The 28,000-nt window shown below is 42.9% G+C and overlaps 1 protein-coding gene across 1 annotated transcript; it reads right to left on the bottom strand.

The window, feature by feature from the left end:
• Positions 1 to 27,399, bottom strand: LOC118367338 (glycoprotein endo-alpha-1,2-mannosidase-like protein). The gene is made up of 4 exons (XM_035750693.2): positions 26,082 to 27,399; positions 21,511 to 21,620; positions 5,256 to 5,332; positions 1 to 1,345 (listed from the first exon to the last, which is right to left on the bottom strand). The coding sequence occupies exons 1-4, from the start codon at positions 26,575 to 26,577 to the stop codon at positions 709 to 711; spliced, it is 1,320 nt and encodes a 439-aa protein (XP_035606586.1). The 5' UTR covers positions 26,578 to 27,399; the 3' UTR covers positions 1 to 708.
• Between the last annotated feature and the right edge of the window lie 601 nt (positions 27,400 to 28,000).

Raw genomic sequence — 28,000 nt, 5'->3', positions numbered from 1 at the left:
AGCTTCTAGGGGGCAGGTTCACCCTACATCTTTGAGTTCCACATCCTTGTTAAGCCACACAGGAAATACCCCTTTACTTGGCACCGGGCACATTTGCTTTGAGTGAAGAGAAAAGACTATACTTAATGAAGAGGGGGGAAAAAAATATCGTCCAGCTCCACTATCCGTCTCGCTCTCTCTCTCTCCTGTCCTTTTTCTCTCATACTTTCCAACAAAGAGAAGGCTTGTGGATAAAAGTCAAATCCTAGAAATGTCACCTGGTCTATTTTTTTGGAATTATAATTTTAAAACTTAAGGATTGTGCAGAAAGAAAAGTCATGCCAGGGTGCATTGTATCAAACAGATGGTTACATTGGGCAGTGGTTTGTCAAAGTAGGACAGAGTGTACTGTATATTGGACTATTGACGTGTCCATCCATGCTTGTAGCAGGGATGGGGTTTGTCTGGAGGTTATCAGGAGACAAAATCCAGGGCAGAGATATGGCAAGCAGGATGGGGAGCTTATTGTTGCACATAAGTGTCAACTGTAGAATATCCCAAATGTACCACATAATGCAATTTTTCACCAACAAAAAAGTTAAATCGAGGATTTCTCCCTGTTCTCTTTTTTTTTCTTTTTTTTCGCCAGTCCAATTCCCACGCACTTGTCTCTCACACATTCATAAACCTCTACAGTCACTCTCTCTCTTTCACACACACAGTGCCAGTTCACATGAGCCATGTCTCTTTCTCCTTGTTGAACTGCTCTGCCCACCTCCTGGTGAGCTCCAGGTAGTGTTCAGGTTGGTGCGGCTGGTAATCCAAATACAACCTGGTCACCGTCTTTTTTGGCACAGCCCTCTCGATCTGTGTGCCTTCGTGCCACTCATTGAACGACGTTATAGTGACAATCTCGGGCCGCACGTTCAGCGCTGCCTGCAAGGCCGTCTCGTAGTAGCGGCCGTTGACGCGGTTGCGCGTGTTGTGGTTGTTCCACGGTCTGACCGCGGTGTCGATGTAGCCCGGCCCGGCGCTAGGTATAAATAACAGGTTGTTACCGTCACAGAACGCCTTGACGGCGATCCAGTTCTGGTGGGACGAACCAAAAGAGAACCCGTTGGAGGCGAAGTACGTGTACATGCCGTCGAAACCACCGGCAAGGATGTCGTGCTTGTGGCGCTCCTCCACAATGAGGGCGATGAAGACACTGTCGTATGCCGTGCCGCGCAGGCTGTGGGAGCCCGTGGGGTGGAGCAGGTCGGACCAGTTCTCGGGCGGCGTCAGATACGAGTCATAAATGTAGAACAGAGGCAGAATATTCCCCGTGCTAGAGGTGAACTTGTAGAAGGCTCCGTGGTCCCCGTACCTTCAAACACAAATAAATGGACAGGAGATTATAGGTACAGATTTGAATATTTGCATGGAAAAAATTACCTAGAAGTAACCTAATAAGATAGGAAGCACATTCTAGATTCATATACATGTAATTTAGCATTCAGGAGACGGCAGATGGAGCACGCCCCGATCCACATCGAGAATGTTAAAAGCTTCAAGTTCCTCGGCATACATATCCCTGTGTGGTGAAGGTGCGAGGCTGTCTCTTCAACCTAAGGAGGCTGAATAAATTTGACTTTGCCCCAAAGACCCTCACAAACTCTTACAGATGCACAATTGAGAGCATCCTGTCAGGCTGTATCACCGCCTGGTATGACAACCTCACCATCCTCAGCCCAACGCATCACCGGAACCACACTGCCTGCTCTTCAGGACATCTACAGCACCCGGTGTCCCAGGAAGGCCAAGAAGATCATCAAGGACCTCAGCCACCGATCCATACCCTGTTCGCCCCACTAACATCCAGAAGGCGAGGTCAGTACAGGTGCGTCAAAACTGGGACCGAGAGACTGAAAAACAGCTTCTATCTCAAGGCCATCAGACTGTTAAATAGCCATCACTAGCTGGACTCCGCCCAGTACCCTACCCTGAACTTAGTCACTGTCACTAGCAAACGGAACAAAACGGGGATAAACATATCTGAATTTGTTCAATGGAAACTCTCATTTACAACTGTTAGACTAATGAATACAAACTATATCGGCTAGATGCAGGCATGAGTGTGCAAGGCGGTCACTTTGATTATGAATTTGTCTCTCAACCTGTGTGCACCTACGTTGTAAACTTTCATTCAAAGGCTAGGTTGTAGCAACCTCATGATCCATATAGGGAAAATTTGAGTGTCATGTAGTAGCCTAAACCTATCACTTACATTGAACTGGGTGAATGGAATATGAATGAGAGTCATCCAATATGCTGTAATAGAAATAAGGCCATTCTCGTGAAAAAATGGGATTTATAGGCGTCACTGGTCTATATAACCCATTTTGTATGTGATAAGTGGAAGTCAGTCATTAACTCGTTTTTCAACCACTCCACACATTTCTTGTCAACAAACTATAGTTTTGGCAAGTCGGTTAGGACATCTACTTTGTGCATGACACAAGTAATTTTTCCAACAATTGTTTACAGACAGATTTATTTCACTTATAATTCCCTGTATCACAATTCCAGTGGGTCAGAAGTTGACATACACTAATGACTGTGTCTTTAAACAGCTTGGAAAACTCCAGAAAATGATGTCATGGCTTTAGAAGCTTCTAATAGGCTAATAGACATAATTTGAGTCAATTGGAGGTGTACCTGTGGATGTATTTCAAGGCCTACCTTCAAACTCAGTGCTTCTTTGCTTGACATCATAGGAAAATCAAAATAAATCAGCCAAGACCTCAGAAAAATAATTGTAGACCTCCACAAGTCTGGTTCATCCTTGGGAGCAATTTCCAAACGCCTGAGGGTACCACGTTCATCTGTACAAACAATAGTACGCAAGTATAAACACCATGGGACCACGCAGCCGTCATACCGCTCAGGAAGGAGACGCATTCTGTCTCTTAGAGATTAACGTACTTTGGTGTGAAAAGTGCAAATCAATTCCAGAACAACAGCAAAGGACCTTGTGAAGATGCTGGAGGAAACAGTTACAAAAGTATCTATATCCACAGTAAAATGAGTCCTATGTCGACATAACCTGAAAGGTCGCTCAGCAATGAAGAAGCCACTGCCCCAAAACCGCCATAAAAAAGCCAGACTACGGTTTGCAACTGCACATGGGGACAAAGATCGTACTTTTTGGAGAAATGTCCTCTGGTCTGATGAAACAAAAATAGAACTGTTTGGCCATAATGACCATTGTTATGTTTGAAGGAAAAAGGGGGGTGCTGGCAAGCCTAAGAACGCCATTCCAAACGTGAAGCTCGGGGTTGCAGCATCATGTTGTAGGGGTGCTTTGCTGCAGGAGGGACTGGTGCACTTCACAAAATAGATGGCACAATGAGAAAGGAAAATTAAAGCAACATTTCAAGACATCAGTCAAGAAGTTAAAGCTTGGTCGCAAATAGGTCTTCCAAATGGACAATGACCCCAAGCATACTTCCAAAGTTGTGGCAAAATGGCTTAAGGACAACAAAGTCAAGGTATTGGAGTGGCCATGACAAAGCCCTGACCTCAGTCCTATAAAAAAATTGTGGGCAGAACTGAAAAAGTGTGTGCGAGCAAGGAGGCCTTACAAACCTGACTCAGTTACACCAGCTCTGTCAGGAGGAATGGACCAAAATTCACCCAAGTTATTGTGGGAAGCTTGTGGAAGGCTACCCAAAACATTAAACACTAGTTAAACAATTTAAAGGCAATGCTACCAAATAATAATTGAGTGTGTGTAAACTTCTGACCCATTGGGAATGTGAAAGAGATAAAATCAGAAATAAATCCTCCTCTCTACTATTATTCTGTCCGTACTGTGAGACACCTAAGACAGAGCTACAAGGAGACAGGACGGACAGCTGATCGTCCTCGCAGTGGTACACCACGTGTAAAAACACCTGCACAGGATTGATACATCCGAACATCACACCTGCGGGACAGGTACAGGATGGCAAGTACAACTGCCCAAGTTACACCAGGAACGCACAATCCCTCCATCAGTGCTCAGACTGTCCGCAATAGGCTGAGAGAGGCTGGACTGAGGGCTTGTAGACCTGTTGTAAGGCAGGTCCTCACCAGACGTCACCAGCAACAACATCGCCTATGGGCACAAACCCACCGTCGCTGGACCAGACAGGACTGGCAAAAAGTGCTCTTCACTAATGAGTCATAATTTTGTATCACCAGGGATGATGGTCGGATTCGCAGTTATCGTTGAAGGAATGAGTTTTACACCGAGGCCTGTACTCTGGAGCGGGATCGAGGTGGAGGGTCCATCATGGTCTGAGGCGGTGTGTCACAGCATCATCGGACTTAGCTTGTTGTCATTGCTGGCAATCTCAACGCCGTGCCTTACAGAGAAGACATCCTCCTCCCTCATGTTGTACCCTTCCTGCAGGCTCATCCTGACATGACCCTCCAGCATGACAATGCCACCAGCCATACTGCTCATTCTGTGCGTGATTTCCTGCAAGACAGGAATGCCAGTGTTCTGCCATGGCCAGCGAAGAGCCCAGATCTCAATCCCATTGAGCACGTCTGGGACCTGTTGGATCAGAGGGTGAGGGCTAGGGCCATTCCCACCAGAAATGTCCGGGAACTTGCAGGTGCCTTGGTGGAAGAGTGGGGTAACATCTCACAACAAGAAACGGCAAGAACAGCAAGAACTGCAGTCCATGAGGAGGAGATGCACTGCAGTACTTAATGCAGCTGGTGGCAACACCAGATAGTTTCTTTTGATTTTGACCCCTCCCCTTTGTTCAGGGACACATTATTCCATTTCTGTTAGTGACATGTCTGTGGAACTTGTTCAGTGTATCTCAGTTGTTGAATCTTGTTATATTCATACAAATATTTACACATGTTAAGTTTGAAAATAAACGCCGTTGACAGTGAGAGGACGTTTCTTTTTTTTCCTGAGAATATATATATATATATATATATTACACACACACTCCGACATTGCTCATCCTAATATTTCTTAATTCCATCCTTTTACTTTTAGATTTGTGTGTATTGTTAGATATTACTGCACTGTTGGAACAGTGCATTTTGCTACACCCGCAATAACATCTGCTAAACATGTATAAACAACCAATAGAATTTGATTTGAAGTGAACTGTGTCTGTCCTTTAAAAGGGTCTATGTTGTCTGAAAACTACTTTTTCAACAGGAAAGTTCAAGGTTTTACTTTGTGTCCACTTCAGTTTAAAGTTATTCTAAACAAAGACAACACCTACCTGTCGATGATATACTTGATGTTGTCATGGACACTGTGGTCGCTCCGCCCTCTGTAAGGCTGGAGGTGAAATGCAACCTGGGAAGAAAATGAAAAACATCTTAGTCCACGGCTTTCCATTCATTCCATTGTTGTCAAATATTTGTAAGTGTGTCTATGCAGCCAATCCAACCATCTAAGGAGATGAGTTTGTATTGACTCAAACTCTAGAGAATATTCACATTCGGAAAGGTGACAGGAGCTGGGCTGTGTTCAGCTGCCCCTTGGGTCTAATTGAGAGCTATTCAAAGCCTAAGGATGCAGGAGGAGCATGACAGCCATTATTATGCCACCATTATAATAAGCAGTTGTTACAACAAGAAAATAGCTTCAATTGTTGTGTCCAAATACTGGTGGAGTCCACTAATAACATAATCTGACCTGAAGAACAGTTTGCAGTTCTCCCAGGTTCTGCTCGGTGAGTTTAAACAGGTAAACGGCAAGATGACAACCATCTGTAAGCATTTGAGAGAGGACATTAGTTCTGTATGTGAATCCGAGATAATGACAGAGAAATCAGATTATATCGAAGGACAGTTGAGGCGGAACAACGTTGTGGTAGATAGAATTGCAGAATCTCCGCAGGACCTGGACGGCGTCTGACGACAAAGTGAGTGAAACTATCTCTGAGAAACTGAAGATGGACCACAGGAAGATTGAGTTGGAGCACGCCAAGGGGACTGGAAAACCCACCTCCAGCCCAGGTGACAGGCACAGCCCAATAGTCGTCAAGTTTCTGAGGTTCAAGGACAAAGTAGCGGTTCTGGAAAGAGCCATGAACTCTAGAGGAATGTACATCTTCCGTAACGAGGACTATCCTGAAACTGTGCACCTGAAGAGAAAATAACTTATCCCGGCCATGAAAGCTGCCAGAGTGCGTGGGGCTATGCTTCCATCCAATATGACAGGCTCATTGTCCACCCTCCCTCCCAAAAGCCTGGAAGGGATGAGAGAGCCAAGCCTATGGATTTGTAGCTTCAACCCCATAGCACACTTACACACATACACACTTACACACACCAACTGATTAATGGACTGCTAAGTGTACGTTGTTGTTTTTCTCTTTCTTTGTTCTTTTCGATATTGTGTCTTTCTCTGAGAAGCGACCCAGGAAAGGGCTGAAAATAGCCCATATGTAGCCTTAGAAGTATGGTTCATGAAATCAATAACTTGCTTACATCAGATAATGTTCATATATTAGCCTATTATAAGACTCACTTAGATAATTGCTTTGATGATACGGCAGTAGCCGTGGTACAATAGAAAAGAAAGGAATGCTTATGGGGGAGGTGTTACCAGTCATAAGTTTGGACACAGGTTTTTTCTTTATTTGTATTATTCTCTATATTGTAGAATAATAGTGAAGACATCAAAACTGTGAAATAACACATATGGAATCATGTAGTAACCAAAAAAGTGTTAAACAAATCAAATATATTTTTGATTCTTCTCAGAAGCCACCCTTTGCCTTGATGATAGCTTTGCACACTCTTGGCATTCTCACAACCAGCTTCATGAATGCTGGAATGCTTTTCCAAAAGTCTGGAATGAGTTCCCACATATGCTGAGCACTTGTTGGCTGTTTTTCCTTCACTCTGCGGGTGATTGTGGTGGCCACGTCCTCTGACGCAGCATTCCATCCTTATTGGTCAATTAGCCCTTACACAGCCTGATAGTTCCACTAAGCGCAAACCAGATGGGATGTTGTATCGGTGCAGAATGCTGTGGTAGCCATGCTGGTTAAGTGCCTTGAATTCTAAATAAATCACTGACAGTGTCACCAGAAAAGCACCTCCACACCATCACACCTCCTCCTCCATGCTTCACGGTGGGAACCACACATGCGGAGATCATCCGTTCACCTACTCTGTGTCTCACAAAGGCACGGCGGTTGTAACCAAACATCTCAAATTTGGATTCCTCACACCACCGATCTAATGTCCATTGCTTGTGCTTCTTGGCTCAAGCAATCTCTTCCTCTTATTGGTGTCCTTTAGGAGTGGTTTCTTTGCAGCAATCCAACCATGAAGGCCTGATTCACGCAGCCTCCTCTGAACAGTTGATATTGAGATGTGTCTGTTTACTTGAACTCTGTGAAACATTTATTTTGGCTGCAATCTGAGATGCAATTAATTGCCGATTTCTGAGGCTGGTAACTCTAATGAACTTATCCTCTGCAGCAGAGGAACTCTGGATCCTCCTTTCCTGTGCCGGTCCTCATGAGAGACAGTTTCATCATAGCCCTTGATGGTTTTTGCAAATGTACTTGAAGAAACATTCAAAGTTCTTGAAGTTTTCCAGATTGACTGACCTTCGTGTCTTAAAGTAATGATGGACTGTCATTTATCTTTGCTTATTTGAGCTGTCCTTGCCATAATATGTACTTGGTCTTTTACCAAAGAGGTCTATCTTCAAGACAAAGGAGATAAATGTGGACTACAGAAAAAGGAGGACCGAGCATGCCCCCATTCTCATCGGACGGGGCTGTAGCGGAGAAGGTTGAGAGCATCAAGTTCCTTGGTGTCCACATCACCAACAACCTAACATGGTCCAAGCACACCAAGACACCCGTGAAGAGGGCACGACAAAACCTCTCCCCGTCAGGAGACTGAAAAGATTTGGCATGGGTCCTCAGATCCTCAAAAGGTTCCTCAGCTTCACCATTGAGAGCATCTGGATGCACCACTGCCTGGTATGGCAACTGCCTCGGCCTCCGACCGCAAGGCACTTCAGAGGGTTGTGGGGTTGGCCCAGTACATCACTGGGGCAAAGCTTCCTGCCATCCAGGACCTCTATACCAGGCGGTGTCAGAGGAAGGCCATAAAAAGTGTCAAAGACTCCAGCCACACTAGTCATAGATGGTTCTCTCTGCTAACGCAGGGCAAGCGGTACCAGAGCACCAAGTCTAGGTCCAAGAGGCTTCTAAACAGCTTCTATCCCCAAACCATAATACTCCTGAATATCTAATCAAATGGCTACCCAGACTATTTGCATTGCCCCCCTCATCTATGCATAGTCACTTTATAATAACTCTACCTACATGTACATATTACCTCAATTACCTTGACTAACCGGTGCCCCCTCCGCACATTGACTCTGTACCCGTACACCCCTATATATAGTCTGCTGCTCTTTAATTAGTGGGGAGAACAAGTATTTGATACACTGCCGATTTTGCAGGTTTTCCTACTTACAAAGCATGTAGAGGTCTGTAATTTTTATCATAGGTACACTTCACAAAAATCCAGAAAATCACATTGTATGACTTTTAAGTAATTCATTTGCATTTTATTGCATGACATAAGTATTTGATCACCTAACAACCAGTAAGAATTCCGTCTCTCACAGACCTCTTAGTTTTTCTTTAAGAAGCCCACCTGTTCTCCACTCATTACCTGTATTAACGGCACCTGTTTGAACTCGTTACCTGTATAAAAGACACCTGTCCACACACTCAATCAAACAGACTCCAACCTCTCCACAATGGCCAAGACCAGACAGCTGTGTAAGGACATCAGGGATAAAATTGTAGACCTGCACAAGGTTGGGATGGGCTACAGGACAATAGGCAAGCAGCTTGGTGAGAAGGCAACAACTGTTGGCACAATTATTAGAAAATGGAAGAAGTTCAAGATGTCGGTCAATCACCCTCGGTCTGGGGCTCCATGCAAGATCCCACCTCGTGGGGCATCAATGATCATGAGGAAGGTGAGGGATCAGCCCAGAACTACACGGCAGGACCTGGTCAATGAACTGAAGAGAGCTGGGACCATAGTCTCACAGAAAACCATTAGTAACACACTACGCCGTCATAGATTAAAATCCTGCAGCGCACGCAAGGTCCCCCTGCTCATGCCAGTGCATGTCCAGGTCCGTCTGAAGTTTGCCAATGACCATCTGGATGATCCAGAGGAGGAATGGGAGAAGGTCATGTGGTCTGATGAGACAAAAATAGAGCTTTTTGGTCTAAACTCCCCTCGCCGTGTTTGGAGGAAGAAGAAGGATGAGTACAACCCCAAGAACACCATCCCAACCGTGAAGCATGGAGGTGGAAACATCATTCTTTGGGGATGCTTTTCTGCAAATGGGACAGGACGACTGCACCGTATTGAGGGGAGGATGGATGGGGCCATGTATCGCAAGATCTTTGTCAACAACCTCCTTCCCTCAGTAAGAGCATTGAAGATGGGTCGTGGCTGGGTCTTCCAGCATGACAACAACCCGAAACACACAACCAGGGCAACTAAGGAGTGGCTCCGTAAGAAGCATCTCAATGTCCTGGAGTGGCCTAGCCAGTCTCCAGACCTGAACCTAATAGACAATCTTTGGAGGGAGCTGAAAGTCCGTATTTCCCAGCGACAGCCCCGAAACCTGAAGGATCTGGAGAAGGTCTGTATGGAGGAGTGGGCCAAAATCCCTGCTGCAGTGTGTGCAAACCTGGTCAAGAACTACAGGAAACGTATGATCTCTGTAATTGCAAACAAAGGATTCTGTACCAAATATTAAGTTCTGCTTTTCTGATGTATCAAATACTTATGTCATGTAATAAAATGCAAATTAATTACTTAAAAATCATACAATGTGATTTTCTGGATTTTTGTTTTAGATTCCGTCTCTCACAGTTGAAGTGTACCTATGATAAAAATGACATACCTCTACACGCTTTGTAAGTAGGAAACCCTGCAAAATCGGCAGTGTATCAAATACTTGTTCTCCCCACTGCATTGTTGGTTAGGGGCACATAAGTAAGCATTTCACTGTCAGGCTGTTGTATTCGGCGCATGTGGCTAATAAAATTAGATTTTATTCTGTATACCACCCCTACCTTGTCACAACACAACTGATTGGCTCAAATGCATGAAGTTCCATAAATTATCTTTTAACAAGGCACACCGTTAATTGAAATGCATTCCAGGTGACTACTTCATGAAGCTGGTTGAGAGAATGCCAAGAGTATGCAAAGCCATCACCAAGGTAAACGGTGGCTACTGTCACTCCCTGACCATAGAGAGCCCTAGTTTATCTATGGTGTAGTAGGTCAGGGCTTGACTAGGGGGTATTTAGTTTATATTAGTTTATAACTTATGTTGTGTTCTAGTTTATATTTTCTATGTTGTCTCTAATTGGGGATCATATTTAAGTAGATATTTCTCCCACCTGTATTTGTGGGATATTGTTTTGTGTTTGTGCGTGTGCACCACGTAGTCATGTTTAGTTGTTTGTTTATTGATTTATTGTTTTAAGTTTCACTCTGCAATAAATATGTGGAACTCAACATCCGCTGCGCCTTGGTCCCGTTCTTACGACAACCGTGACAGCTTCTTTGAAGAATCTCAAATATAAAATATATTTTGATTTATTTTACACTTTTTTGGTTACTACATGATTCCATATGTGTTATTTCGTAGTTTTGATGTCTTCACTATTATTCTACAATGTAAAGAAATCAATAAAAATCCTGGAATGAGTAGGTGTTTCCAAACTTTTGACTGGTACTGTATATTCAGAGCCATATCCCAGTAATGCTTAGAGAAGATCTCATGTCAAGTGTTAAATGAAGTAGTGTGGCTCCAGGGTCACCTGCCTCATCTAAAGCCTATTATTTTGATTTGTTGCTATAAGCCACCAAGTGCTAACAGTCAGTATCTAAATAATATGTGTGAAATGCTTGATAGTGTATTTGATGTAAACAGAGAGGTCTACTTTCTTTGGAACTTGAATATAGACTGGTTTTCATCAAGCTGTCCGCTCAAGAGGAAGCTTCTCACTGTAACCAGTGCCTGTATTCTGGTTCAGGTTATTAGTCAATTTACCAGGGTGTTTACAAGCACTACAGGAACAAGATCATCCACATGTATTGATCAAATGTTTACTAATACTGTAGAACTCTTCTCTAAAGCTGTATTCGTACCCATTGGATGCAGTGATCACAAGATAGTGGCTATATCTAGAAGAACCAAGGTTCCAAAAGCTAGGCCTAAAATAGTGTATAAGAGATCATACAAAGGTTTTTGCTGTAACTCTTATGTGAATGATGTAAAAATATTTGTTTGTCTGAACTGACTAATAAGGAGCATCCAGATGCAGCACTTGATGAATTTATGAAACTGCTTCTTCCAATTATTTATAAACAAGCACCTGTTAAGAAACGGACTGTTAGAACTGTTAAGTCGCAATGGATTGATGAGGAAATGAGAAACTGTATGGGTGAAAGAAATGGGGCAAAGAGAGTGGCTAATAAGTCTGGCAGCACATCTAACTGGCTAACTTACTGCAATTTGAAAAACGATGTGACTAAACTCAAAAAGAATAAGAAACTGTATTATGAAGCCAAGATCGATGATATAAAGAATGATGGAGAAAAAAACTTTTGGCGTACTTTAAATTAAATTATTGGCAGAAAGACAAATTCAACTCCATCTTTCATTGAAGCAGATGGCGTATTCATCACAAAACCATTTGATGTTGCCAATTATTTGCATGATTAATTGGCAAAGTGGCCAAACTTAAGCAGGATATGTCAACAACGAACAGTGAGCCATCGTATTCATGCATAAAAAAACGAATGATGAAAGAAAAGCATTGAAAGTTTGAATTGTGTATAGTTTGTGTGTGACAGGTAGAAACATTTTTAGCACTGAATAATGACAAACGTCGTGGCATTGACAATTTAGATTTGAAGGCTACTGAAGATGGTAGCTGACTCTATGGCCACTCCTATCTGTCATATGTCTAATCTGAGTCTAGAGGAAGGTGTTTGTCCTCAGGCTTGAAGGGAAAAGAAAGTCATTCCACTACCCAAGAGTGGTAAAGCAGCCTTTACTGGTTCTAAAAATTGTGTTGGACCAAATAATATTTCAATTTCTTTGTAGACAAATTGACAACAGACTTTCAGTATGCTTATAGAGATAGGCACTCAACATGTACTGCACTGACGCAAATGACTGATGATTGGTTGAACGAAATGGATAATAAGAAGATTGTGGGAGCTGTACTGTTAGATTTCAGTGAAGCCTTTGATATTATTGACCATAACCTGTTGTTGAGAGAACTTATGTTTTATGGCTTTTCAACCTATATTGTGAATTCAGAGCCATCTATCTAATACAACTCAGAGTGTTTTCTTAAATAGAAAATTCTCTAGCTTCTTTAATGTAAGGTGTGGTGTACCTCAGGGCAGTTCTCTTAGCCCCCTACTTGTTTATATTTTTTACCAATGACATGCCATGGACATTAAACAAAGCCTGTGTGTCCATGTATGCTGATGATTCAACCATATACATGTCAGCAACCACAGCTAATGAAGTCTCTGAAACCCTTAACAAGGAGTTGTAGTCGGTTTTGGAATGGGTGGCCAGTAATAAAGTGGTCCTGATCATCTCTAAAACTAAGAGCATTGTAATTTAGTACAAATCATTCCCTAAGCTCTAGACCGAAGCTGAATCTTGTAATGAATGGTATGGCTGTTTGACACGCCGAGGAGACTAAATGACTTGGTGTTACCTAAGATTACAAACCGTTGTGGTCAAAACATATAGGTTCAATGGTTGTAAAGATGGGGAGAGGTCTGTCTGTGATAAAGAGATGTTTTGCTTTTTTGACACCCCACTCCACAAAGCAAGTCCTGCAGGCTCTAGTTTAGTCTTATCTTGATTATTGTCCAGCCATGTGGTCAAGTGCTGCTAAGAAAGACCTAGTTAAGCTGCAGCTGGTCCAGAACAGAGCGGCACGTCTTGCTCTTCATTGTAATCAGAGGGCAAATATAAATACTATGGATGCCAGTCTCTCTTGGCTAAGAGTTGAGGAGAGACTGGCTGCATCACTTCTTGTTTTTATAAGAAACATTAGTATGTTGAAAATTCCAAATTGTTTGCATAGTCAACTCACGCACAGCTCTGACACACACACACTTACCCCACCAGACACGCCACAATCCCCAAATCCAGAACAAATTCATGAAAGTGTACAGTATTATATAGAGCCATTATTTCATGGCACTCCCTTCATCTCATATTGCTAAAATGAACAGCAAACCTTGTTTAAAAAAAACAGATAAAGCAACACCCCATGGCACAACGTCTCTCCCCTATTGGACCTAGATATTTGGTGTGTATGTATTGATACTGTATGTAGGCTAAGTGACATTTATAAATGTACGGAGTTCTGTCCTTGAGCTGTCCTTGTCTATTAATGTTCTGTATTATGTCATGTTTCATGTTCTGTGTTGACCGTAGTAAGAATAGCTGCGGCTTTCGCAACAGTCACATTTCTCGGCCAACAGAAGTGGACGAAGTGGGTGCACAGAAATGTCCCCATACGAGACAATAGAAGCACACAGTGGTGGTGTTAATATGTTGTACAACCTTTACAGACTGTGTTATAGGATTGTCTCAGACAATGACTGTTTCAGCACTGGTGTTGTGCCATGACAAATAACCTGACACATCTATCCCAAGGTCATTTGTCATCCACTAAAACCCAGTGAATCATAGTACTATTCCTCAATGAGGAACAGAGTGGCTGATCAGCTACGAAACAAATACAAAAATGCTTAACTTGGATTTTTAAGAGTAAGCGTGGAGAATTTCACTACTTTGAATTATATATGATCGAAGTGGACCACTTTTCTTCTCCCACAACTGGTTCCCCAGGGACCCAGCAAGAAGGAAACTGGATGGATAGAGCCATAATAGAATGGAAGCAGCAACACCTCACCAGTTTGCTAACATAAGTCTGCTGCTTTTGTTGTAGATCCATCATTCCCACCTGACGCTTGATTCAATTCCTGTCTGAGCTCTGCCTCGCCACTCCCTGGTTCTGTCTGCCAAGACACAGTAGCACTACCCTATAAAATACTTTGTTGTCATTATGGGGTTAGCTAGTGTTTACCATGGGCTGTGGAGATTAAAGTGCTAAACATGTTGTAGGTTTAGCATGTTGTGCATTTTTCATGACTGGGAATTGTCTTTTATGCTATAAAAATACTTGTCATGATGCTGTTAGGATACCATTCACTATGGAGAATAAAGTGCTAAACATTTTATACGTTGTTAGGCTATGCATGTTTTGTATTTTTCATTACTGGGAATTGTCTTTGTCTTATTATGGAGAGGGACTGTAGCCAAATATAGTGCATTAGATTGGGATAGGTTGGAGTAGGGGGTATGGCAGTATTGAAATGAAAGCGAGTGGCTACTGGAGCTTCCTAACCAGTTGCCGTGGTGATGTAACTTGGTGACAACAAGGGCTCAAAGTGTCACCAGGACATTGGGACAAAAGTGTGCTAATGGATTGGAGTGGTGCTGGCTAGGGATGGGAGGCAAATCAGTTTTAAACTGTTGTCCTGTATAGTTAAATGTGGTCATGGGGAGAAAATCGTTGTTGTCGCTAATGGTGGCAGCTAAGTGCTTCAGTGTCGGATGAAAATATATTTGAATTTGGAGCCCCTGTGTCAGGGTAGCTCACTATGGTTGTGTAGGCCACTCATTTACATTACATTTTTACATTACATTACATTTAAGTCATTTAGCAGACGCTCTTATCCGGAGCGACTTACAAATTGGTGCATTCACCTTATGACATCCAGTGGAACAGCCACTTTACAATAGTGCATCTAAATCTTTTAAGGGGGGGGGGGTGAGAAGGATTACTTTATCCTATCCTAGGTATTCCTTAAAGAGGTGGGGTTTCAGGTGTCTCCGGAAGGTGGTGATTGACTCCGCTGAATGCCGAATTTGCGACATTCTGGAAAGGACCCCGAAAATAATTTTTAACCATTTTCACAAAAAAGGTGATTTTTTTCACTCGTCTGATATCAGTGCAATAAGGCAATAAGTGTAGGAACAACTCTCCGTAATCTGATTAATGTCTCGAGGCAAGGTATCATTAGAGGGAAATTGCAACTCTTTCTGTGCTAATAACTTAGATTGAAAGCTGAGTGACTCGGCCGAAAAAAAAGTCATTATAGTTTTTAAAGCCTGCCGTTTCTCTGTCTAATTATTTCTCCCTAAGAAAAAGAGCTGTCACCATCTCAACTCCCGCTCACCGCAGATGACTGCCGCCTCTGGAATAGCCCGCTCATGTTCCACCCGAGACACATAAGGTCATTACACTGCAGCAATTTAGACGGAAATGAGAGACCCAAGCAAACCAAGAGCGTTTCTCACAGACAGACCCAGCCCTATCACCATCACCAGAGCATAGAATTGGCTGAATCGAGTCGAATACAACGTAATGCACTGTAACAGGCCCTTAGGAGGGGATTTCAACCGTCCGTTAAACTACCCAGACAGCATTTCAAAACAGTCAACACCATACAGTATTGAACGTATCATGAGATGTTGCCGCTTCGTACTTCCAAGAACGTTTTCGGTTATATTAGTTTGATTTCAGTAGGGTTCTACACACTATGGTTGTCAACTTCTCATCAACATCAAAGTTTAGCAGGCACACTAACCATGCACCCCAAATGGCACCCTATTCCCTTTGTAGTGCACTACTTTTGACCAGGGCCCATCATAATTGGTGCACTATGAATGGAATAGGGTGTCATTTGGGATGCAAGCAATGTCTTGTGAGATGGAAGATGGAAGCTGCATGCTGTGCTGGGCATCTGGAGATGGGGAAGTGTGCCTGACAGCATGGCCTGCCTACACATGGGCATCTCTGCACTGCTGCTGCTGTGCAACATGTCCTACTTTCCTGCCCCTTGGGACCCGGATTGTTCAGGGTTGAAAACTGAGTCATGGGACCGTCACCCCCCTCGAGCCCACACACAGCCCCTCAAGGGCCAAATGGGAGTATCAGCCTGAGCTACTCTCCAAGCAAGCAGAGTGACCACAATTGTTCGACTCAGTGGAGCTCTGGAGCTTTCAAACGCAAGAGGATCTGCTCTTAAACTCCAACCGTACATACATAATACAAAAGCTGTGTGGGCGCCCAGACTTGATTTAGGGGCTTTGTCCAATGCTATTCTTATATAAACAAAACAGTGTAAGGTCCCAGATTTAGGAGTCTAAGTCAGTGCCTTTAGTAGTATTGCCTGGCTACCCAGACTCCTCGCTCTGGCCAAATGCTACGCCACACCCGCCACAGAGGTTAGTTTCTTTTCCGCAATGAGTCTGGATCTGAGTACCTCCTCAACCCTTCACCGAATGTGAACACTCGGGCCGTCTGACTGGTCCAGAAACTGATGAGTTGGGCTAGAGCCAGCACACACATGGGTTTGATGCTCTGATTGGTTTGAGACGATCCAATCGCTGATGACCCCACATCCCTGGTAGACTAGTCTAGACCTGTTCTGGCCAGTGTTTCTAAGGCTTTTTCAGACTGTGAAGATTCAGCATGTCTGTCTCGGGACTGTCTGCTGTTATTCAGACCACGTCACACACAGAGCTCCCTTAGATTGCTCTGTCAAGCAGCAAGTTATGAAGGCTCTGTAGCCTCCGCTCATTGTGATCACCTCAGGTCAGACTGTAAAGAGAAGTTCCGTCACGACAGATCTGACAGGAGAGGGATTACAAGACTGATTAACAGAGAGATGGACTGACTGAGCAGGTACCATGTCATACATTCACCTGCAACAGTGAAAAACACTTCACGCTGGTGCCCCCTAAAGACTTTCTCTTCCAGTCTCTTTCTTTGACAACATTGTTTGTGTCCATGAAATATAACAGAATTTATCTTTCATGTACAACATTCACATTTCCTTTGAAGAGGCTACACACATTGGGACCTCAAATTATTGCTCACTTTTGCCACTAAGGATCCCTCGGAAGGAGTACATTAGAATGTATATGCAAGTCAAAGAGCCCCATGATGAAGTGAAATGCATGGTGGGATGATGCCACTGAGTATAAAGGGCCGAATCCTAACTTGAAATCCATATGCTTACATGTTTTTGCATAAGTCATGCATTGATAACAATGGGACAAGTTATGCCCATGGAGCTTATGTTAGGGTTCAACCCAGAGCGATAATGCATTCTACTGCTAATACCCGTCTTACATATTGGTGTGAAAGAGGAGGCAAAATTATACCTTTTAATCTGCCTTGTCTTTGCATAAAATTCCAGGAAGATTGTAGTGCAAGAGGGCCTCTTTTACATGAGATTTTTTTTTTTTTGCTTCGTAGCTAAAAATTATTAGAGACCCAAGACATATTTTTCTACGGTCTGCAGTTTGTGAAGATTTTTCACTAAAGGCACTCCAACAATAGATGTCCTTATGTGTAGTGGGAGAGGGAGAATGTGGTCAGGAGAAAGTGGGCACTTGAACAGGATACTGCTGCAGAGTACCACTCTAAATGTTCTATAACAAGGTTATTAAAGGGTCAATCTCGGATTGGTAAATCCATTTTTGGACTTTTAAAATAATAATACAATACTTGACCAAAAGTATTGGACACCTGCTCGTCGAACATCTCATTTCAAAATCATGGACATTAATATGGAGTTGGTCCCCCCTTTGCAGCCTATAATCTTCTGGGAAGGCTTTCAACTAGATGATGGAACATTGCTGTGGGGTCTTGCTGCCATTCAGCAACAAGAGCATTAGTGAGGTCGGGCACTGATGTTGGGCGATTAGGCCTGGCTTGCAGTCAGTGTTCCAATTCATCCCAAAGGTGTTCGATGGGGTTGAGGTCAGGGCTCTATGCAGGCCAGTCAAGTTATTCCACACAGATCTTGACAAACCATGTATGGCCCTCACGTTGTGCACGGGGGCATTGTCATGCTGAAACAGGAAAGAGCCTTCCCCACCTGTTGCCACAAAGTTGACAGCACGGAATCGTCTAGAATGTCATTGAATCCTGTAGCGTTAAGATTTCCCTTCACTGGAACTAAGGGGCCTAGCCCAAACCATGAAAAATAGCCCCAGACCATTATTCCTCCTCCACCAAACTTTACAGTTGGCACTATGCATTCGGGCAGGTAGCGTTCTCCTGGCATCCATTACATGAAGCTCCAGACGAATAGTTATTGTGCTGATGTTGCTTCCTGAAGCAGTTTGGAACTCGATAGTGAGTGTTGCAACCGAGGACAGACGATTTTTACACGCTACGTGCTTCAGCACTATGCGGTCCCATTCTGTGAGGGTTGTGTGGCCTATCACTTCACAATAACAGCACTTACAGTTGAATGGGGCAGCTCTAGGAGGGCAGATATTTGACGACCTGACTTATTGGAAAGATGACACCCTAGTCACTGAGCTCTTCAGTACGGGCCATTCTACTGCCAATGTTTGTCTATGGAGATTGCATGGCTGTGTGCTCGATGTTATCCATCTGTCAGCAAAGTGTGTGGCTGAAATTGCCATATCCACAAATTTGAAGGGGTGTCCACATACAGTGTTTATAGGCCCCATCCCTTAGCTGTTTACAAAAAAAAGTGGCTGGGACCACTTTGTTGTTGTTTGTTAAAGTTATCTTTCCCTACTTTGGCTTTATTTCTTTACTGCTCTCTTGTCTCAGTAAAGCTGCAATATTTTTGTATAAAAAATATAGCCAATTCTGAATCCTTCAGAATGAACTATAACCTCTGTACTGTTAGTTTGATTACTTATGCTGATAAGAACTGAGGTCTGGGAGTTTGATATAGTTTAGCTGAACTTTACTTAGAGTACGCTGGCATTACATGGTTATTCACAAGGCTTCCTAGCACAACTATCTGTTGCGTGTAAAACATGGAACTGGAATATTTCTGTACAAATACACAGACTGGATTACGGAATAACATTCACAACATTACACGTACAACAGACATTTATTTTCTGTACTTGTGCTCATATAAATATGCATTTTGAATATCGTATTATTTGCATGATTTTTATGTAGCAGAGATTCTCATGCAAACACAAAAACAAATCCGCTCTCAATTTTCTTTAAATGTGACCATGTGTTGAGCAAACACAGAGTGTGCATTATCGATGCAACGCGGCTGGAGAAAGAGGCTCTAGCTCAAGCCTGTCTCTCTTGTCACACTGCACTCAGTCCGCATTCATTCACACAGGCACGAGGCTCGCAATGCCCCTGAGCAGTCTTTAAAGGCCCAATGCAGTCAAAAATGTGATTTCCTGTGTTTTATATATATTTCAATGATATATGGTTGGAATAATATGGTTACAATTACAATTGCATTGTAATTGTTTGTAAGCTTGTGTAGCCGAAAATGAATTTATGATCATATGCTCTCCATTTGTTGTTTGTATAGTGTTCTTTGTATGCCATTTTAATATCTGAGAATTTACCAATGATATTAGGCCACTTTTAGCCATGATTACAGACACCTGTGTCTTTTGACACTATATAAACAAGTCATCCCGCAGTGTTTGTGATTATACCCTGATGAAGACAGCTTGGCTGTCGAAACGTTGGTAATTACATTTTTGCATCTGAGCTCCTAGAGTGTGCGGCTCTCTTTTATTTTCAAGTTTTCTACTCCGCTAGCCAGCACCTCGCCTAAATAGGTGTGTTTCTTTTTCTTCTAGATTGGAATAATATGGTGAAATTGTGAAAATCATGATAATGCCATTTTAGTGTAAGACCTATTTGAAAAGACCGCCTGAAATTTCAGCCTGTTGCAGTAGGATGGAGTTTTGTCCTGCCTGGTGACATCACCAGGCTTCCGGGTGGCGCAGCGGTCTAAGGCACTGCATCTCAGTGCTAGAGGTGTCACTACAGACCCTGGTTTGATTCCAGGCTGTAAAAAAAAAAAAGTGATTGGGAGTCTCATAGGGCGGCGCACAATTGGCCCAGTGTCGTCCGGGTTAGGGTTTGGCTGGGGTAGGCCGTCATTGTAAATAAGAATTTGTTCTTAACTGACTTGCCTAGTTAGATAAAGGTTTAATTTTGCATAATTAAAAAATCACCAGACAGTAAATTAGTGAATAGACCAATAAGAAAGAGTTCCAAACCTCTGCCAATAACAGGTAGTTTATGGTTATCCCTCCTAGACAGTCCTCGTAATATTCTTGCTTGAGAAATTGCTCTTTGATAAGAAGCTATTTTTGTTTCTTTTTGACCATTTTAATTGAAAACAATCACAGGACGGTGATTTTATTGAGATAAAAACAGCTGCAATAGATCTTTCAAACAAACACACACACAAATGCAAGTCATCCTGCCGCACAGCTGTCTACTGACACACAGATACCCAGAAGTGTTCTGCCCATAGTGCCCCCTCAGATTTGTCCTGTTTTTTATTTTTCAGATGTTAAATTAAATACTCAACTTAATTTTTAAGCCCACGCTTTATCATAATTAGGGGCCACACACATAAAGAGGTATGCTTAGATAACCTATGGAGAAAAATATACATTGTTTTTACATAGAATTAGGCATAATAATTATTGCTCTAGATTGCAGGAAAATGCTGTTTCAGGTGTTTGAAAAATTCACCCCTGGATACACCACCCAAAGTGCTATATACCAAAATTGAGCATAATGTACACCACTTAAACTGCCTTAAAGTGTCTTAGACACATTCTCACACACTTCCAACCACTCAGGGTGAATGGATACACACCACTCAAACGGCTGTGTGGCTGTTTTTATATATCGGTTATGTCATCCAAGATGCTGCCGGATCAAGCAGCTCACTTGGAGTATCTTTTTTTCCTTTGAACATCTTGAAAAGCTACTATGTCTCTGCTGCATCTACTGTGCATCTACCATCCGATGTTACACGTATCGAATTACGAAGAAGGGGCCCTCTAAAAGGTTCATGAGCTTCAATGCAGTCCGTGACAGCAGGCAGAGGGGACTCGACGTGTCGACGTTGACGCAGTCGTTATCTCTGGGATGGCATTTTCTGACCTAATTTGGCAATAGGTCATGTAGTAGTCCCTGATGTGTTTCCCTGCTCATCCCGTAAACAACAGTTCCCGCTGGCAGCTTTATTATGTCCCCTCTGCTCTCAGTTAGAGATGTCCTCATCCTCCCTCCACGCTGCCTACTCAAAGTCAAGTCACACTTGGCTATCAACTTTTTTGAAGTAATGGTACACTATTGTGTATTATAATACTATTGTACAGTATTAGGATATGTTTACCAGTTGGTTGTGTAACTTTGTTCTTTGGAAGATTCCTCACCGAAGCACACATTCTTATCCAGAGCTCATGAATCCCAAACACTGATTCCAAAGCAAAGCGTCTGTCTGTCTGTCTGTCTGTCTGTCTGTCTGTCTGTCTGTCTGTCTGTCTGTCTGTTTGTTTGTTCCTTACCTTGAGGTTGTGTCTGTGAGCAGCGTCCAGGACGGCCGGCACCAGGTCCTCTGTGGGCTCTCCGTTGTCATCGGCCAGGCCCGGAGGATACCAGGACAGCACCAGCACCCCTAGACCACACAGGACAAGTCTCTCTAAGTCTCCACACATGACCTTTCAGGTTGGCTATACCCCACACAGAAATATAATTACTAGAATGTGGAAATAAAATGACTAGAAAGGGAAAAGCCGCTCATAGCATGGCAATTTAACAATACACCCAATATGGCTGCTGGTCCACCTATCACAGAACATTGACTTTAATGGGATTGTCCATTCTAGTCATTCTATTTCAATGACCACACATCTCTGATACCCAATCCTGAACCTCGTGATGTCCCTGTTACACCATTTTAAGTCGTTTTGGTCAGTGTGATAGTTGCCTACATCCCCTAAGGATTCTGGATTGGCTTGAAGGACTTATTGATGTGATCGCTGCCAGTTGTAGGCCTACAATAGGATCTCTATGGGCCAACATTCCTCAAGAGTTCCACTGACTTCAATGACTAACTTTGATGCATATAGTCTACATATTCTGCCAGATGTACAGTTGAAGTCCGAAGTTTACATAAACTCAATTAGTAGCTGTAACATTGGGTCAAACGTTTCGGGTAGCCTTCCACAAGCTTCCCACAATAAGTTGGGTGAATTTTGGCCCATTCCCCCTGACAGAGCTGGTTTAAATTAGTCAGGTTTGTAGGCCTCCTTACTCGCACACACTTTTTCAGTTCTGCCCACAATTGTTTTATAGGACTGAGGTCAGGGCTTTGTGATGGCCACTCCAATACCTTGACTTTGTTGTCCTTAAGCCATTTTTCCTCAACTTTGGAAGTATGCTTGGGGTCATTGTCCGTTTGGAAGACCTATTTGCACCCAAGCTTTAACTTCCTGACTGATGTCTTGAGATGTTGCTTTAATATATCCACATAATTTTCCAACCTCATGATGCCATCTATTTTGTGAAGTACACCAGTCCCTCCTGCATCAAAGCACCCCCACAACATGATGCTGCTACCCCCGTGTCTCACGGTTGGGATGGTGTTCTTCAGGCTTGCAAGCCTCCCCCTTTTTCCTCCAAACATAATGATGGTCATTATGGCCAAACAGTTATATTTTTGTTTCATCAGATCAGAGGACATTTCTCCAAAAAGTGCAATCTTTGTCCCCATGTGCAGTTGCAAACCGTAGTCTTGCTTTTTTATTGCGGTTTTTGAGCAGTGGCTTCTTCTTTGCTGAGCGGCCTTTCAGGTTATGTTGATATAGGACTTGTTTTACTGTGGATATAGATACTTTTGTACCTGTTTCCTCCAGCATCTTCACAAGGTCCTTTGCTGTTGTTCTGGGATTGATTTGCACTTTTCACATCAAAGTACGTTAATCTCTAGGAGACAGAACGCGTCTCCTACCTGAGCGGTATGACGGCTGTGTGGTCCAATGGTGTTTATACTTGCGTACTATTGTTTGTAAAGATGAATGTGGTACCTTCAGGCGTTTGGAAATTGTTCCCAAGGATGAACCAGACTTGTGGAGGTCTACAATTTTTTTCTGAGGTCTTGGCTGATTTCTTTTGATTTTCCCATAATGTCAAGCAAAGAGGCACTGAGTTTGAAGGTAGGCCTTGAAATACATCCACAGGTACATCTCTGATACAGTGAAATATGAGTGAAATAATCTGTAAACAATTGTTGGAAAAATTACTTGTGTCATGCACAAAGTAATGTCCTAACCGACTTGCCAAAACTCTAATTTGTTGTGGAGGGGTTGAAAAACGAGTTTTAATGACTCCAACCTAAGTGTATGTAAACTTCCGACTTCAACTGTATACTGTTAGGGCTCATTTGGCATACATTGCTTGCGTTGCACATTGCTCGTGCTCTCTGTCTCCTTTATTCCAACAGGCAACCATTCTACTGTGTCTTTGTCCAGCATAAGTGATGCCTCATATCTGAGTGATGAAAAATGCCTTCCTACATGCAGTTAATCTTTATGCACTCTGTTTTAATCGTAAGAGTGAGTATCTTTCAGTACACACGTGAAGTGACAGCTCATAAATGTCTACGTTGCAACCAGAGGAATTGTGTCCCACGCGCTCATAGAGGGGAATATCAAAAACGGTTTCTGTCAAGCAGCCAGCAAGACAGGCATGTCCACTTTGGTCACAAGCTGTGTGGAATATTTGATTGCAATTTCAAAAAATATATGGTCACATGTATTAAAAAGTTATGTCCGCACTATTCATTTTATTATGGGCTTCTCGCGGAGTGGAATTAGTCACCGCTGCAAGCAGGATATTATTTTGATTTTTTTTATGGGTCTTTGTGCCCGTGGCTTTAATTAAATTTACTCATTTTAACCTAGCACATTCAGTTGGCCTTTCTGTGTTCCATCTGTCACAGTGTTCGCTTTAAGGGGAAGGGAGGGGAAAGAAATGGGAAGGGACGATTATTTTCCGGATGGTGTACAATAACCAGTTCAGCCGAAGGCAGACAACATTAGCATGGCTCGATTGGCTGCCCCATCAGTCGTTTTCACACCCAACTCCAAGGCATCATCACTCCCATTTTGGTCAATACAAGTAGCTTACATTTTTCGTTGAAAACATAAGCTACTTATTTCAGACAATGTACATGCCACTTCCGGTTATGGTTTTCAGTGCTGACCTTTGCAGTGGACAGTCATGGCCACTTATCTTATAAGACTTAAGGGCTTCTTCTACTGACTGATGGATTTTCAATAACTTTTTAGAGTAAAAGGGGGACTTCCTATTCGCGCGGCCTGACGTTCATCTGTTTGTATGTTCGATCTCAGTGAAATACAGATAAGCAGCAAACACATATTATTCAAGTGTTCAATTGTCCACATTCATGATTGCTTGGAAGTTGATGTCAAGATTAACACCGTTCTAAAACTGCTGTGAGAAAAGGCTTGTCACGACTTCCGCCGAAGTCGGGTCCTCTCCTTGTTCGAGCGGCGCTCGGCGCTCGGCGTCGCCGGTCTTCCAGCCATCATCGATCCACTTTTTATTTCCCATGTGTTTTGTCGTATTCTTCCTCACACCTGGCTTCAATTCCCTCAATCACTTGTTGTGTATTTAACCCTCTGTCCCCCCATGTCTTTGTGTGGGATTGTTTACTGTAAGTGCTTGTGCATGTGTTTATTGGTGCGAAACTGATTTTTTTTAACCGAATATGTTGTTATTTTTATGCGTTGGTTTTGCTATTAATTAAACTGCTCCGGCTGTTCACTCACTGCCACCGGTTACGCACCACCTATAAGGCTGCTGGTGGGCTTAGGTGAGCGTGCGGAGCTGTCCACTACATGAGTTCTGAAATAAACCGGCAGAGCGCAAGAGAAGTGAATAAAAATGAATTGTGCGGCCATAACTTTTTAATACGCGCGACCATGGCTTTTTAGATATTGTAATCAAATATTCCACACAGCTTGTGACCCAAGTGAGTGGCTGCTGCCAACACACTGTCATTGACAATGACCCAACTCCAGCCACTTTAATAATGGGAATTGATGGGAAATTATGTAAATATATCACTAGCCACTTTAAACAATGCTACCTTATATAATGTTACTTACCCTACATTATTCATCTCATATGCATACGTATATACTGTACTCTACATCATCGACTGCATCCTTATGTAATACATGTATCACTAGCCACTGTAACTATGCCACTTTGTTTACTTTGTCTACATACTCATCTCATATGTATATACTGTACTCGATACCATCTACTGTATGCTGCTCTGTACCATCACTCATTCATATATCCTTATGTACATATTCTTTATCCCCTTACACTGTGTATAAGACAGTAGTTTTGGAATTGTTAGTTAGATTACTTGTTGGTTATCACTGCATTGTCGGAACTAGAAGCACAAGCATTTCGCTACACTCGCATTAACATCTGCTAACCATGTGTATGTGACAAATAAAATTGGATTGGATTTGATTTGATTTGATTTGAAGTAGGCATGGCTTGATCAATTAGCTGCATGCATACTCTGTGTCTGTGCCAGTGGCCTGCTGTGCTGGCTGCTTGACAGAAACCGTTTTTGATATTCCCCTCTATCAGGGCGTGGACAATAATTTATCTGGCAGCAACATATACATTTATGAGCTGTCACTTCATGCGTGTACTGAAAGATACCCACCATTACGATTTTTAAAAAATGGGGTCTAAAGAGTCACTGCATGTAAGAAGGACCATTTCATCACTCAGACATAAGGCATCACTTATTCTGTCTAAAGACAGAGTAGAATGGTTGTCTGTTGGAATAAGGGAGACAGGAAGCATCACAGTATACATCTGGAAGAATATATAGCCTATATGCATCAAAGTTAGTCATTCAAATGTTTGGCCCATATAGATCCTATTGTAGCTGTGCTCAAAGTTGAACAAAATGTCAAAACTTTCAAGTTAACTGGACAGGCACAGCAGCAACCAAACTAATGCGAATGTTAAAACTTGTTTGTATGTTTCAGGATAGAAGAACCACTGCACCTTTGCACTCTACCTGCAGCAGCCGCTCCAATCTGCTCCATGTGTGACTCCAATACATCCGGATCTCTCGAGCTGTACGGGCCGAGCTCAGGGTAGAAACTGGAGCCGATGTCCTCCGGCGGCATATGCCTCCCTTTCGGGTAACTGGCGGCGATTTTGGGGTCCCAGTGTGGCACGAGGACATGGTCCCAGTGCATGTATTTCTCATCCATCGACGGGTTCCCGTACCACACGCTGTAAAATATGTGGACGTCGTAAAATATGGTTCCTTCAGGTCCCGAGTTTGATAAAACTACTTTGGCGCGCACCTGCCCCGGGGAGGAGACGACGTCTTGGGACACCGAGCGCCGGTCCATCCTTCCTCCAATCATCGGCAGGAGGCCCAACCCCGGGGCCAGGTCTGAGAACCCATCGCTGGGCTTCAGAGTTCTCAAACCCATCATGGTTCCAAAAACGAAGAGTGTAAATAAAAACAGAGCTATGCACGCTTTCTTCCGCAGCCTGGCCATTGCGGGTAGATTGTCTCTCAGATGTGATTCCTGCTGGAGTGAACCGGGGGTTCGTGGTCGGCTGAAGTCAGCGATGTGGATAAGACTTGCTTTTCTCCAAACGTCGTATAGCCTATAGGCAGTATACTATAACAGTTCACCTACTACACTCTAGAAAATGATACAGGAACGCAGAAAATGTATAACTTTAAGATTAATTGCCTAATAACTATTAGCCTACATGATTGCGGAAGAAGCCTAATGGTCGCGTTGCATGACGCAGTGGAATCTGGCATTGCATTTAGATCTCAGTGATGTGAAATTATTTGTCCCTTTATCAGGTTCTCAAGCGGAGTTAACTTGCTCAATTCAACCGGTTAACATAATATCGTTGTCTTAAGGAGCCCACGTTACCTTGTTGCAGTGTAGAATGTGAAATAAGGATACATTACACATTTTGATTAGTTTTCCCCAATTGCAATGATGAAGGCAATAGCACCATCTGATTATATGAGCTCTTGGAGAAAATGTGCACATTTCGAATAAGAATAGCCTCCATGTCAAGTGATCAAATCTCTCTGATGTCTTTCTATCGTCTATAGGCTACAGTCAGATGTTGGCTTCTGATGGCTGTATTGTCGTCACTCTGTTACACTATTTCGCTTTTCGCTGCTGGCTCGATGCGTTTCCTACCTAATGCTTTACATTAGGCTCGGAAGTAAACCCACGTAGTGACAGCAACGAAAACGTTCTAAATTCAATGCAGCAAGATCCTGGACGAGCACACTCCGTGGTCGCTGTCCATGGTAGCAATTCGCCATCGGCGCCATTGGCTGCTTTTTACTGTCCATGTTTTGCTACATGGAGGCGGAGCTTTGGCCGGTCTGGTGTTATACTGAGATTTGTTTTACATAATGTTTGGCGCAAGGGGACTGATGGTTGGCAACTATAGGCTATGCATGTACCTATACAAAGTAGGATATTGGAGCCTTATTGATGATGATAATCGACTGTAAGTTACATACGCAATAAGGCCAGAGTTCAAAGTTGCAGTGTAGCCTACAGGATGAACATGCTGTCAAATGAACAATAAAGCCATATAGACTCTAGTCTTTAACTCATAACGTATAACTTTCCAATGAGGTGGTCATCGGTGAAAGTGGTATTGCCTTAACCCATAACAGTCTTAGCCATGTCTAAGCCGGGGGTCTACTAAGCTAATTTAAATTGTTTTAAGCTCATACCAAGGGCAATTTTTCTATTTGATTTGGAATTTTAAGACCCCTTGAAGTATAACAAAAATATATTAAAAAAATATTTGATGCAAAATTATTTTTGGCCTAACTTCTATTGGACCATATAAACGCATTGCATAACATATTCACTACACGGGACAACAGAGTAGCAAAAAAAATCTAAAGGAAGTTCGTTCTGAAGTGTCTGT

Source organism: Oncorhynchus keta, chromosome 34 (assembly GCF_023373465.1).
Source record: "Oncorhynchus keta strain PuntledgeMale-10-30-2019 chromosome 34, Oket_V2, whole genome shotgun sequence".
NCBI classification, from domain to species: Eukaryota; Metazoa; Chordata; class Actinopteri; order Salmoniformes; family Salmonidae; genus Oncorhynchus; species Oncorhynchus keta.
Note: the sequence above shows the minus strand (reverse complement) of the source record. Positions and strands in the feature narration are given on the sequence as shown.

Excerpts from the sequence above, each read along its gene's own strand:
- LOC118367338 (XM_035750693.2), bottom strand. The coding sequence starts at position 26,577 with ATGGCCAGGCTGCGGAAGAAAGCGTGCATAGCTCTGTTTTTATTTACA. Across the intron at positions 21,621-26,081 it reads GATTGGAGCGGCTGCTGCAG|GGGTGCTGGTGCTGTCCTGG; the intron begins GTAGAGTGCAAA and ends TGTGTGGTCTAG. Across the intron at positions 5,333-21,510 it reads CTCACAGACACAACCTCAAG|GTTGCATTTCACCTCCAGCC; the intron begins GTAAGGAACAAA and ends TTTTCTTCCCAG.